General features: G+C 55.5%; 4 protein-coding genes across 4 annotated transcripts; 2 read left to right on the top strand and 2 right to left on the bottom strand.

The window, feature by feature from the left end:
- Window positions 1–73: 73 nt before the first annotated feature.
- On the top strand, window positions 74–3,837 carry BDY17DRAFT_297131 (E1-E2 ATPase-domain-containing protein). Its single transcript, XM_033733556.1, has one exon. It carries the CDS (start codon window positions 254–256, stop codon window positions 3,791–3,793), a length of 3,540 nt encoding a protein of 1,179 aa, XP_033589840.1. The 5' UTR covers window positions 74–253; the 3' UTR covers window positions 3,794–3,837.
- BDY17DRAFT_297133 (thioredoxin-like protein) lies at window positions 3,838–4,656 on the bottom strand. Its single transcript, XM_033733557.1, has 2 exons — window positions 4,578–4,656; window positions 3,838–4,520 (listed from the first exon to the last, which is right to left on the bottom strand). Exons 1-2 carry the CDS (start codon window positions 4,582–4,584, stop codon window positions 3,958–3,960), a joined length of 570 nt encoding a protein of 189 aa, XP_033589841.1. The 5' UTR covers window positions 4,585–4,656; the 3' UTR covers window positions 3,838–3,957.
- A 23-nt stretch (window positions 4,657–4,679) lies between these two features.
- On the bottom strand, window positions 4,680–6,697 carry BDY17DRAFT_297134 (uncharacterized protein). The gene has a single exon (XM_033733558.1). It carries the CDS (start codon window positions 6,604–6,606, stop codon window positions 4,828–4,830), a length of 1,779 nt encoding a protein of 592 aa, XP_033589842.1. The 5' UTR covers window positions 6,607–6,697; the 3' UTR covers window positions 4,680–4,827.
- A 368-nt stretch (window positions 6,698–7,065) lies between these two features.
- Window positions 7,066–13,626, top strand: BDY17DRAFT_249818 (uncharacterized protein; the record flags this gene model as incomplete). Its single annotated transcript, XM_033731018.1, has 4 exons — window positions 7,066–8,155; window positions 8,663–9,380; window positions 9,570–11,619; window positions 11,899–13,626. The coding sequence occupies 4 exons, from the start codon at window positions 7,066–7,068 to the stop codon at window positions 13,624–13,626; spliced, it is 5,586 nt and encodes a 1,861-aa protein (XP_033589843.1).
- Between the last annotated feature and the right edge of the window lie 17 nt (window positions 13,627–13,643).

Genomic DNA, 13,643 nt, shown 5'->3' on the forward strand with positions numbered 1-13,643 from the left:
CCGGACCGCCCGTGCCATCACCTCATCGCGCAGCGCGCATCCGTCAGCAGGAGCCCGGGTACCAGAAAAGCAAAAGAAACTCTTCTTCAACATCCTCTCATTCCTGTATGTCATCCGCTTAAAGGCGTGAACGGGCCCGGTGTTCGCGCAAAGCCCTTTTGGCCATGGCCCTAACCGGACGGCACATCTCCCGATCGAGCACCAAACGAGATTGAACACGGTCAGGAGCAACTCCACCGCCTGCACTTCCGCTATGGCAGCGTCAAGAGTCGGACCGCCGGGTGCCGGGGCGCACATGACGACGACCACACTCAAAGTCGAGGGCATGACCTGCGGCGCATGCACCTCTGCTGTCGAATCCGCTTTCAATGATGTGCAAGGAGTGGGAAGCGTGTCGGTAAGCCTGGTCATGGAAAGGGCGGTGGTAATGCACGATGCGGCGCGCATCGCGGCCGAGCAGATCCGAGAAATGATTGAGGATAGAGGCTTCGACGCCAACATTATATCGTCTGACGCACCGAACGTCCCGCTTTTCGATGCGGATGACGAGCTAGAGGACACCACAGAGAGCATGGACAACGGCATCTCTACCACCATCTTACACGTCGGTGGCATGACATGCGGTGCTTGTACATCTGCGGTTGAGGGAGCATTTAAGAACGTTTCTGGCGTGAAGACTTTCAACATATCTCTATTGTCAGAGCGCGCGGTCATTGAGCACGACCCGAGCATCTTGGCCCCGGAGAAGCTGGCCGAGATAATCGAGGACACCGGCTTCGATGCAGAAATCATCGAGACCAAACAGACATCGTCAGATGGAGCCTCACGGACTGCCAAAATTGCACACAGCACACAGCAGCAGGGTCTGGTAACGACTACAGTCGCGATCGATGGCATGACCTGCGGCGCTTGTACCTCTGCCGTAGAGGGTGGTTTCAAAGGACTACCTGGGGTCTTGCAATTCAACATAAGCCTATTGGCCGAGCGAGCAGTCATATTACACAACCCCGCCATACTGACAACGGGTCAAATTGTGGAAACCATCGAAGACCGAGGCTTTGACGCCAGGATTGTGTCTAGCGTGGAAGAAGGCGTGCAAACATCGACGTCAAGTTCTGTGATACAGCTGAAGCTTTTTGGACTGCCTAGTCCAGAGTCTGCGGCCGATCTGCAACAAAGTCTGTCCTCCATGGCCGGAATCACTTCGGCCAACATCGACTTCGCCACCTCGCGCGCGACCATCTCCCACATCCCCGCACAGCTGGGCTTGCGAGCCATCGTCGAGGCCATCGAGAAAGCAGGTTGCAATGCCCTTGTCGCTGACTCGGACGACAATAACGCACAACTCGAATCGTTGGCCAAGACCAAGGAGATCCAGGAATGGTACCGTGCGTTCAGGACCTCACTCGGCTTTGCCATCCCGGTGTTCCTGATCAGCATGATCTTCCCCATGTTCATTCCGGCACTCAACATCAACAAAATCGGCCTCCCAATCCCCGGTCTCTTTCTTGGGGATGTGATCTGCTTACTGCTCACTATTCCCGTCCAATTTGGCATTGGTAAGCGGTTCTATGTTTCGTCTTGGAAGTCTATCAAGCACGGTTCGCCAACCATGGATGTCTTGGTAACCCTTGGCACGTCAGCCGCCTTCTTCTTCAGCTGTGCGGCGATGATTGTCAGCGTTCTCACTCTCCCGCACTCCCGGCCCGCGACGACCTTCGATACCAGTACCATGTTGATCACGTACATCAGCCTGGGACGCTTTCTGGAGAATCGCGCGAAAGGACAAACGTCCAAGGCTTTGTCGAGGCTGATGAGCCTCGCCCCTTCCACTGCGACAATTTACGCGGATTCAATCGCTGCTGCTAAAGCTGCGGAAGCTTGGGATGCGTCTTCCTCGATGTTCCCACGCGCCGAAAAGCAGCCTGTTGAGACTATGGTCGAAGAGCGGACTGTGCCCACCGAACTGATTGAGGTGGGAGATATCGTGGTACTCAAGCCTGGCGACAAGATCCCCGCCGATGGCATTGTCTTGCGAGGGGAAAGCTTCGTGGACGAAAGTATGGTCACTGGAGAAGCGATGCCTATACTGAAGAAGCAGGGCACGCCTCTCATGGCCGGCACAGTGAACGGCGCTGGACGCTTGGAGCTCAAAGTCACTCGAGCTGGCCGCGATACGCAACTCAGTCAAATTGTGAGATTGGTGCAAGAAGCGCAGACGAGCCGAGCGCCCATCCAGCGCATGGCTGACGTGGTTGCCGGATACTTCGTCCCGATCATCATTACGCTCGGACTCGCGACTTTCATTGGCTGGATGGTTCTGAGCCATATCCTGCCCAACCCACCACAAGTGTTCCTCAGCGAGGCCAGCGGCGGACGTATCATGGTATGCGTCAAGCTCTGCATCGCTGTCATTGTGTTCGCCTGCCCTTGTGCACTCGGCCTTGCGACACCGACGGCTGTCATGGTCGGAACGGGTGTAGGCGCGGAGCAAGGCATTCTCATCAAAGGCGGTGCCGCGCTGGAGAAGGCGACAAAGGTCAAGCATGTAGTACTGGACAAGACTGGAACGCTCACCTTCGGCAAGATGAGCGTCAGTGATTCCGAACTGTTGGCCCCCTGGAATACCACGTCCGAACAGAGGCTGCTTTGGTGGAATATCGTAGGCCTGGCAGAGACTGGAAGCGAGCACCCCATTGCCACAGCCATTGTGGCCAATGCGAAGGGTCGACTTGGCATCGACTCCGAAGCGCCGCTGCAAGGATCCGCTGGAGACTTCAAAGCTATAGTCGGGAAAGGTATTGCAGCGTCGGTTGAGCCGGCGGGCACTGCCGGGCGGAAGCGTTTCGAAGCGCTCATCGGCAATGCGGCGTTCCTCCGGGGTCGAGGCGTTGACGTTCCAGAGACGTCAGAGCAACGGGGAAACGACCTCCGTGACGTGGAACGGCAGAAAACAGCGGACCAGGACGATGAATACAAACTCGAACAAAACGCAGGCACCACGAAAATCTACGTGGCGATAGATGGCGAGTACGCCGGCTCCCTCGGCCTCTCGGACACGCTGAAACCTTCTGCTGCTGCATGCATCGCCGCCCTACACCGTATGGGCATCACCACGTCTCTCGTCACCGGAGATCAGGCTGCCACCGCGCGATACGTTGCGTCGTTGGTCAACATCTCTCCGGAGAACGTGTTTGCCGGAGTCCTACCCAGCGGCAAACAAGCCATCATTGAAGATCTCCAAAAAGGAGGGCAAACCGTCGCCATGGTCGGCGACGGCATCAACGACTCTCCCGCGCTCGCCACCGCCAACATCGGCATCTCCTTCGCCAACGGCACGGACGTAGCAATGGAAGCGGCCGACTTTGTCCTCATGAAGCCCAACCAGCTCATGGACATCCCAGCCTCGCTGCATCTCTGTCGCACCATCTTCCACCGCATCAAGCTCAACCTTCTCCTCTCCTGCATCTACAATGTCATCGGGCTTCCGATTGCCATGGGCTTTCTGCTGCCTTGGGGCATCTCATTGCCGCCGCTGGCGGCTGGAGCGGCGATGGCGTGTTCGAGCGTCACGGTCGTGGTGTCGTCGTTGCTGCTGAAGCTGTGGCATCGGCCGCGCTGGATGCTGGAGGAGGATGTTGCGGCTTGGCAGACGTCGTCTCCAACAACGATTGGATCAGGCATCTGGAATTCGATTCTGGCGGCGAGCCGGGCAGTCCTTGGTCGCGGAAGGAGGCGAGCAGAGGGGCAGAGGGGCGCGTATGTTGCATTGGAGAATTATGAGGCTGTTTAGCCCTTCTCCGTAGGGTTTCTGTTACTTAGCGGCATTTGACAAGATCATTTTTTCTTCTGAGGTATGCATGGCAAGTTGTGACGCGTGAGTGTAAATCGCACAGACTGTATCTACCGCCTTCGTTTTCAGGTCCTCGAATTTGATGCCTGCTATCTGTGTGGCGATCAATTCTCCCTCGACTTCAACCACTTCAATACCTCCCCAGCACTCTCGCCAGGCGGGAACACGGGATACCACACCCTCACAATCTTCCCATCCTGAATTGCCATCGACATGCGCTTGATCAACGCGGCGCCATTGAACTCGAACGTCGGCAGCTTGAGCGCCGACACGAGGTCCAGCTTCTCATCGCTCAGAATGTGATAAGGCAGATGCGTGCGCTCCCGCAGTTCCTGCTGGTACGCCGTGTCTTGCGTACTGCAGCCGAAGATGCGAGCGACGCCGTGCTCGGCAAAGTCGCTGGAGGCGTCGCGGAAGGAGCACGCTTGCGGCGTGCAGCCTCGCGCGCCGGGGATCTGGTTCCAGGAGTCCGGGACGGTTTCGTTGGGGCCTGCGGTGCGGGGGTAGCAGAACAGGATGGTGAGGCCGGAAAGCTTGGACAGGTCGACGGGGCTGCCGGACGTCGACGGGAGGGAAACGGACGGCAATGTGGTTCCTTGGAGGTGGTTGCAGGCTCCGTCGTCCTGGGGCTTGGGGACGTCGGAGGGAAACGACTGCCAGCTAGCTTCTTGAGGGTGCATTAGTGGGTGGTGTTTTCCAAAGTGACTATGGATATGGGACTCACGGGCCATGTTTGTAAATGAGACGTGGCAAGCGGACGATGATTTCTTCTCTTGATGTGATATGCAAAGACGAGAGTGTCGTTCGGGAAAGTCAGGAAGGATGACCTGGTGGGGCTGGTGGAAGAAACGCATCGAAAGGTTCTGATTGCCGACACGCGGATTCGAGATGTACATCATTTCTTTTGGGAATCTGCATCACCATCTAGTTGAGTAGGTATGCTCTCACTGCTTGCATGTGAGGACATCGCTAGATCATTCCTCCATCTCCCCGCCATATTCGGCACCATACTCCAGCACCACCCACTGGCAGAACTTCTCGAATTCCGCTGCCCACTGCTTCATACATTGTGCGCGAAGACCCGTCCCGAATGCTCCATCGCGAACCTCCTGCGTCCATTGCTTTTGATTGCAATCACCGAACGAAGCATAGCGGACGCTGTTCTCCGCCAAGCTGGCCAGCCCGTCTAGTCCAAGGTTTTCCCAGCCTTGCAAGGCCTGCCAAAAGTCATGCGACATTCCACTGGTCGCATGACCCAACATGGCTGGATCGTCGTTTGCAAGACAGCACGAGACGCCTCGCGCGAGCAATGCTGGGAGAGGATGTGACAAGATGCTCGCTGTCAGGCGCAGCACCTCGTTACTGATTGGACAGCTTTCGATAAGGATCTTCTTCTCCTTCACCATGTCGATGAGTAGCGGATGCTTGTAGAGGGAGAAGCCGTGTCCGATGCGGCGTGTGCCGAGTAGAATTGCATCGAACAGGTTTTCGTCCGTTTCGCTTCCAGTTCCTAGTGTTTCGCCGGCGTGGAAGTAGAAGGGTAGCTCGACCCCTTCCTCTCTGCAGCGCTTTCGGAACCAAAAGATCTCTGGGGTCAGCTCGGCGAGAGGGCGGCCCTGGTCCTCTTGTCCCACAAAGTCATAGCCGCAGATCAAATCGGGGAATTCAATTTTCAAGCGGATGCACTCCATCATGTCTTCTACGATGGTGCGCGTGTCGAAGCTGCGGATCGACGTCCAGATGATTCTCGCTCCCCAAAACCCCTTGCCCTCCTCCGATTGCTTGAAGGTCTCGATTGTCTCCTGAAGGATTTTCATGTAGTTGTCGAAGCCGTCGTCCGGCTCATTCGCACCCGCTGAATAGAATGGCATGACAAAGTCCGATCGAATATCCACCCACCGCACTCCATCCTCGTTGAGTTGTGTCAGGATGCGCCAGACGTACTTTCGGAAAAGCGGCTCGTAGCGCACCAGAGAGTCGGCAATGGGAAAACATGTTCGGAATCGGGTCCAGATGTCGTCAAGGCCGTCATGATGCCTGATCGATCTCTCCGTTGTGATTGTAACTCGAGACATCACCCAGGCCTTGAAGCCATCTCTGCCATTTTCCGGGAAAGAGTCTGCTGCATCTTGAAGGGAAACCAAAGCCTCGGGGGTATAAGAATCTGACCAAATCGAGACTGTCCCTCCGCTCTGCACTGTCGAGCAATGACGGAACATGAACTGATTGGTCTGCAGGGCCAATGGAGAGGACAGCGGTGCGGTGGACCAGATACACATGCCATCGGTGCGCAACGCATCGTCAATCAAAGTATCAAGAGCACCGGTAGCCGACATGTGGCAGTGAAGAAGAGCACCCTTGGGCATCTTGCGCACAATCCTCCACAGCTTGCTGGATTCCATGCGATCCTTGGCCATTCCAAACATCATGCCCGGGTGGATGCTGGCTTCATTCCCCTCGGCGAGCTCGGCGAGATTGTCCTCGAAATTCCGGTTCCACAGAGTCTTGCGCTCTTGGGCGCGGATGTCGGCGACAATGGCACATGCCTCTCGGGCCATGGGGGAGAGACTCTCGCGGAAAGCATGGTCACTGCGCAGGCGGTTTTCTTGCACAATCAAGGCGTCGCGCCCGTCGAGGTATTTCTGGATGAAAGGTTCGTCGAATGAAGGAACGCCCTCTTGTGCGGCCCAGGTGTCTTCGTCAAGGTCATCGCCCTTCCTCTTCTCCTGGATCATCTTACGTTTCCAGTCCATTCTCGATATCAGTCATCCAGCAACTGGTTCGACAAGCAGGAGAGACGTCTGAAAAAGAGGCGGCTCTCAGTCTAGCAAACTGGTTCCAGCGGTTTGGCGCCTGAGGCTAACTGATGAAGCCGAAGGTTTGGTGGCTTCGGTCCGCTCCGGAGGCCCCGCGATTCCAACGGCCTGAGGCGACCCCACGTCACATGCAAGCATGCCCGTTCCGACATGTCAACAACATCTCCCTCCACCGATCCCCTGTCCATAATCGACTGACTACCCTTCGCACATACGATCCCTCCCGCTCTCGCACGTTCTATGTCTGTCGGCATACGACCATGGCTGCAGACTGGAACCACAATCTAAGGCCGCATCGCTGACTGGACCCCCCAAACAGCGTCGTGAGGCAGTCCATGCGATCTCGCACTTCACTACATTCCACGGTCCTCACACAACCGCACCTCCTCATACATCATGGCATGGTGGCAGAAGAAAATACTGCGCTATGCTCTACTGCGCACGGGACTGTTGGACGAGAAGGCTCTCGATCTTGATCATCTCGACATCACCCTGGGCAAACAGAATGTTATCGAGCTGAAGGATGTGGCGCTCAACATCACACGACTGGGCAAGATTGCTCAGCTGCCACCTGGACTGAGGATAGAGACTGCCCGTATCCTCTCGCTGCGACTCACCGTACCTGCGGACATCTATCATTCCAGCATATCAGCTGAAGTCGATGGCGTGGCAATTGGTTTGACGCTGGATGAGAAGGCGGAAGTCAACACAACAGAGCGAAGAAGTAGGCCAAGTTCGCCTCTGACCACTCGAAGTCCGCAGCACAGAAAGACGCATCGCAGATTATCCTCGCCACCCCCTTATGACCCTGGCGGACCGCCTGACTCCGAAGATGCACATCTCCCGACGACGGAAGAGTTGGCAAAGTCATTTCTGAGGGAAGAGCCGGCACATGGGCGAAGACAGTTGGAAGCATCGGTGGTTGCCAGCGACAAAGGTCTCGATGAGTCCATCGTGAGTGAAAGCAGTGACGGAGATGAAGTCGGGGTCGGGGCGGCCATGGGTTTGCCCGGGTTCCTTGCGAGCTTCTTGCAAGGCATTGTCGATCGCCTTCGCATCGCTGTCCTGAATGTGGAGGTTAAACTCGAGACCGAAGTCCCGGGTGATGGAAAACCTGCGGTCCCGCTCACGCTCTGCTTGAACATCGGCAAGTTTGAGCTGGTAAGCGCAGATGTCGCCAAAGCCGATGCACCGCTCCCCGATAGCCACAGCACCGAGAGACAGATCAAGCTTGCAGACATCTCACTTTGCTTGCTCTCGGATGCGGCCATCTTTTCCGAGCTTTCCGAGCTGCGCTCGTTCTCATCTCCCACGGCAAGCAGTCAGCGTGATCGAAGTCCAGTATTGGCTAGGTCACGCTTGGCCGATCTTTCGCTCTCGCCATCTCAGCGATCATACGCGACTGCCGAAGGCCGGAGTGAGGACGCTACTGTCGCGCAAGCACAAAAGCCAATCCTGGCCTCTACATCGACTGTCGATGCTGATCGTTATGCCGATGCTGGAGACGACAACATGATGCCAGGCGTGCCGCAGGCTCAGCATGACCTGGAGATTCAACCAGGCGACGACAATGTCAGCTGGGGCTCTCGGCGGAGAGAGTCCGATGCCCCGGTGGCAGACCTCTGGGACTCGATGGCTTCCGAGGACGACTTGCCAGATTCACTGATCCTGCATCAGCGACCCATAGCTCGTGTGCAGTCTGCGCGAGACACTTACAAGGATTTGACAGAGCATGGGCGATATTCGTCGGAAGGCTGGCAACAACGACTACAGGGACCAGGGTCGTGGCCGAGATTGGACGAAAGTCCAGACCGAAGGCGCTCTCGGCGTAGTCCCGACTCCTCGCCTGCGATTGATCCTCAAGTACGCACGTTTCCACCATGGGGGCATGAATCTGAGGACATGGCGAATGATGTAGTCGACAACAAGAAGACCGCACTCCACGCCAGTTTAACTGAATCGCAGCTTCTCGATGCCGAACCAGAATCGCTAGTCGAATCAGATTCAGGTGATGACCTAGCCACTTCTCAATTCTTCACGCACGAACAAGCCGAGAGCATGTATATGAGTGCAATGTCGCAGAGCACAAGAATGCATGTACCAGGAGGCTGGAGCGCAGATGATCTTAAGGACTCCTCCCGAGCCGCACATACCCAGTCGCCCCCAACACACCTCCCAGCCCTCGCAGAGAGCATGGAGAGAAAACTTGATACAGAGGCAACGGACCTTGATCAACGGTATCATACTCCTGGCAACTCGACTCCACGAGTACCTTCGCCCGTCGATCGATCCATCCTTGATCAGATACCCACCCCCATCACGCATAAAGCGTCGCGTCAACTGCTTCATGTGGACTCCCTGCACGTTTGGATACCGACAGCTTCGAGCCGAAGCGAAGATGATGATTCGTCAACGGTGCAACAAAGCGCTACCAGCAAGAATGCCTCCAATGGTAAGATGCCTGGCTCTTTTTCGATGTACTCAGAGATGTCTGCATCCCGACGAAACCCTGCAAATTTCTCCAGGCAAGATAGCAGTGGTACCCTATCGCCTGCACAGCAGAATGCTCGACCCAGTGATTTGTCGCAACCGATAAAGCTTGAAGTTGGTTCAGTCCGGTGTCAGCTTGACGTGCCTTGCGGAAGGCTTCTATATCGCTTGGGCTCCAAAACTTCGACCATCCTTCCAGCTACCAAACCATCCGACTCTCAGTCTAAAGACAACCCGGGCATCGCCAGCGCACGCCTCACCGTATCGGAGTTTGCCTTTGCTTTCAAAGAATCGACCGACAAGTATTTAACTGAGGCCAGCTCGATCGAACCGCGAAACAACCTCGCTACTATTCTATGTCGGCAAGTTAGCTTCTCATCAGCGCCGCTGGGCATTGACGTTGACCTCAGCGCCTTTTCAATGTACTTGGGATCGAGTCGTTGTCTGTCGTTCAGTCGCAGTCCTGACATGATGGCATCCGTGATCTTGACAGGGCATACGCCGGATATCGCTGTGAGCTTGCGGAATCAACAGACCCCGCCGAGGCAGCCCACCAAAGATATATCCATTCAGACGTTGGCTCTGGTCGTAATGCTGGACATTCCGGCCCTAGAAGAAACATTCCAGCCTTTTGGAGGACTCAGCGGCATGCTTGAAGCTGGAAACTCAATCTTGCTCGAGAGTGGTATAGTCAGTCCGGCGTCTTCGCCAATCAAGTCTCCAAAGGGCGTTCGATTCGAGGGCGACCTGAAGTCGCTGGAAGTGGCCTCCGAGCTAAAAGTGAACGCCATCTTCGGCGGCGTTGATGGACGACTTCAAGGGGCTTCTTGCGCTGTGGATTTACGGTCTACAGCAGTCAAAGCTCTCTATCGAGCGCAAGGAGCTGTCGTGACGATTGCGCATGTCGAAGTGGCTGTTCCGCAAATTTCGGGGGATGGTACAGATGCTGCAATATCTGTTGAACTGTTCGCGAGTCGTCTGGAGTATTTACCTGCCCCACAGGACAAAGACCTCGAGAGATTGCTGTCTTTGATCACACCCTCCAAAGACAAGTACGACACCGACGACGACATCCTCATCGATACCCTGCTGAGGCAGAGGAAAAAGGGTGCTGTCGCTCGCGCTTCCATCAGCGAGGTCAAAACCTATGTCGAGGACTGGTCTTCTGTACAAGCACTTTCCAATCTTGCCGAGGAGCTCAGCAAGTTTTCCGCAGTCACGAAGTACTTGCCAGAAGACGAACGGCCTGGACTGCTTACTCTGATTCGGGTCAAGGACTTCAACGGGCGAGTTCCGGTCAACAAGCGATTCGGAGAGCTGATTTACAGGCTCACGGACATCCATTGCGCTCAGATAAGCCTTCCGGCTTTGTTCGCAGTGTCTGTGGGAGACGTCAATGCTTCGCAGGCCGAATATGGCAAGCTTGTCCACTCACTCATTCAGAGCGCGGGACTGGACAACCTGCCCCTATTCATGGCGAGGATGCTGGGAGACGAAATCGAAGCAACATTGAAGATCAAGCTCTACAATGTTTGCGTCGAGTATAGCGTCCCAGTTGTTGTGGCTCTGACCGATCTATCCGAGGGTATGAGTCAGGACGAGGTCGTGATGGAGCTGGCACAATCTGTCGTCAATCTCATGCCGCATCCCAATCAGAGAACAACACGCGACAGCAGTCCTATGCGCGATGCACCGACTTCATCCTCTAAGAAGATGATAGTTGATCTCTTGATCCATGACTCTGCGATAGGACTGTCTCCTCAGAGGCTCCCCTCGAAGGCGCTGCTTGTGCTCACAGACGCCCGAATCTCCGTTACGTATCCACCTGAGCCTGTACTGGCCGCTCAATTGGAGTTGCGAAAGGCAGGGCTCTTCATAGCCGACCAAACTCTTCCTGATGATGCAGATATTGCGGGTCCTGTACGCTCTTCGCCGAGCAATACAGCGACAAAAGCAAAACTCACCCTCTTGCTTTCCAAGCGCGGCTACGTGTCTGTTGGTTCGATCATGGCCGCCAAGGTGGATGTACGTGTAGAGCAGAGCGAGAAGCATGGCACGACAACGATTGACGTTGGACTCACAAACGAGCTACTCCTACTGGAAACCTGTGCAGACTCGACTCAGACAATGATCGCTACTCTGAGTGGACTTCTACCACCCACGCCGCCGGCCAAACAACCGATGTACCAGACACAGCCCATGACAATAGAGGAGATGATGGCTTCTTTCACGGGAGATGCATTCGAAAAGCCGGCAAAGCCAGCGGAGACGCTCTTTGACATTGACGAGGAGCCTGACGACAATGCTTTGCTATCATTTGGTATGGGCAAGCTTGCCGAGGACGATGACTTGCTTTCGGAGTCGGAGATGACCTCCAGTCTGTACGGGCCTGTCAGCGGCGTTCTCGGCGCAATGGGAGATTCCGAACAGGAAGACGACTCGGACCATTTTCCTGCGACCGTGGAGAGTTTGCTCGAGGACGACCCATTCGAGATGACGCATTCGCCGATGGATGCCAGACTTAGCGATAAAGCACTAATGAGAGAGCTTGAGAAGCAGTGCAGACGACCTCTCAACGATAAAGGCGTCGATCTTGGTATCGAAGAATTCGAAGATCTCGGCTTCGATGCTCTTGGAGGCGCTCAAAGCATTCTCGGTGTCCCGAATCGCTTCAATTCCCCAGTGCCTGGTCGTGGCACCCTGAAGAAACCTAGCGTGCGAATCGAATACCCCTTCAAGCTGAAAGTGCGTGACCTGCATATCATCTGGAACATCTACGATGGCTACGACTGGCAAAGAACTCGAGAAGGTATCACAGAAGCTGTAGAACAGGTCGAACTGCGTGCCGAAGAGCGCAAAGCGAGGCGCCGTCAATCGGCCCACGACGCGGAAGACGACGAGTCTGTCATTGCGGATTTCCTGTTCAACTCGATCTACATCGGCGTGCCCAGTAGGCATGATGCACATGACCTGCGTCGCCAGATCAACCGTGATATTGATGAACTCGTCAGTGAGACGGAGAGTGTGCCGGTCTCTGGGATGTCGCGGCCTGCGACAGTCTACTCCGCGTCTGGACGGCCTGTACGATCACGCCAGAAGAAGCGATTGAAGCTCGAGCGCAGCAGGACCCACAAGATCGCATTTGAGTTGAAAGGCGTCTCTGCGGATATCCTGGTCTTCCCGGAAGATAGCGCAGAGGTCGTCAGCTCTGTAGATGTCAGAGTCCGCGATGTTGAGGTCTTCGACAACGTACCCACATCCACCTGGCGCAAGTTCTTGACTCATCTGAGCAACGAGCCTGGAGACAGGGAGATGGCAAAGCCGATGCTACATCTGGAGCTTTTCAATGTCAGAACGCTGGAGAAGTTTGCCGCGTCCGAAATTGTTCTGCACGTGTCTCTCCTTCCGCTGAGATTACACGTTGATCAGGATGCTCTCGACTTTATCACTCGCTTCTTCGAGTTCAAGGATGCAGCCTCGACCGCACCAGCATCGCCGAGCGAACAACCCTTCATCCAAAGACTTGAAGTTGACACGGTTGACCTACGCCTCGATTACAAGCCGAAAAAAGTCGACTACGTGGGCCTCCGCTCCGGGCATACCACGGAGTTCATGAACTTCGTCATCCTGGACGCGGCCGACATTCGTCTCAAGCATGCCATCATCTACGGCATCAAGGGATTCGACCCTATTCACAAAACGCTCAACGACATCTGGATGCCTGACGTAAAGCGGAATCAGCTTCCCACCGTGCTCGGGGGCTTGGCACCGGTGCGGAGCCTTGTCAATATCGGCAGCGGTGTGCGTGACATCGTCGCGATTCCCATTCGAGAGTACCGGAAGGATGGCCGCATTGTGCGGAGCGTGCAGAAGGGTGCTTTTCAATTCGGCAAAACAACTGCTGCAGAGCTGGCACGACTGGGTGCAAAAGTGGCGATGGGGACGCAAACGATACTGCAAGGCGCCGAAGGCTATCTGTCGCCCGCTTCCGACTCTCCAGGGCGTCCAGGTTCCATGACTGGTCGATCGCCAGATCAAGCGTGGCATGATATGGATGCGGAAGACGAGGAGCACGAATCAAGAGCCATATCAGCCTACGCCAACCAACCTATTGGATTGATTCCCGGTCTACGCTCCGCTCAGAGATATCTTGAGTACGATTTGCTGACTGCGCGGGATGCACTCATTGCCGTCCAGGGGGAAGTTCTGGAAAGCGAAGGCCCGAGTTCTGCTGCGACAGCCGTTGCCAGACATGCGCCGACTATCATTTTGCGTCCGTTTATTGGCGCAACGAGGGCTATCGGCACCACGTTGTTGGGCGTGGGTAATCAGATTGATCGCGAGAATATGAGGCGGGTGGAAGATGTAAGTCTACCACACAATCACTGGAAGGCATTTGCTGACTTGTTTGTAGAAATACAAGCGACGATAGACGGTGGTGGCGGTGTACCGCGGGGTGTGAAGTAACGCTCCGGACGACTGAT

Source organism: Neohortaea acidophila (assembly GCF_010093505.1).
Source record: "Neohortaea acidophila strain CBS 113389 unplaced genomic scaffold BDY17scaffold_5, whole genome shotgun sequence".
In the NCBI taxonomy this organism is placed as follows: Eukaryota; Fungi; Ascomycota; class Dothideomycetes; order Mycosphaerellales; family Teratosphaeriaceae; genus Neohortaea; species Neohortaea acidophila.

What these genes read in the sequence shown, in the direction of transcription:
- BDY17DRAFT_297131 (XM_033733556.1), top strand. Translation starts at nt 254, where the DNA reads ATGGCAGCGTCAAGAGTCGGACCGCCGGGTGCCGGGGCGCACATGACG.
- BDY17DRAFT_297134 (XM_033733558.1), bottom strand. Translation starts at nt 6,606, where the DNA reads ATGGACTGGAAACGTAAGATGATCCAGGAGAAGAGGAAGGGCGATGAC.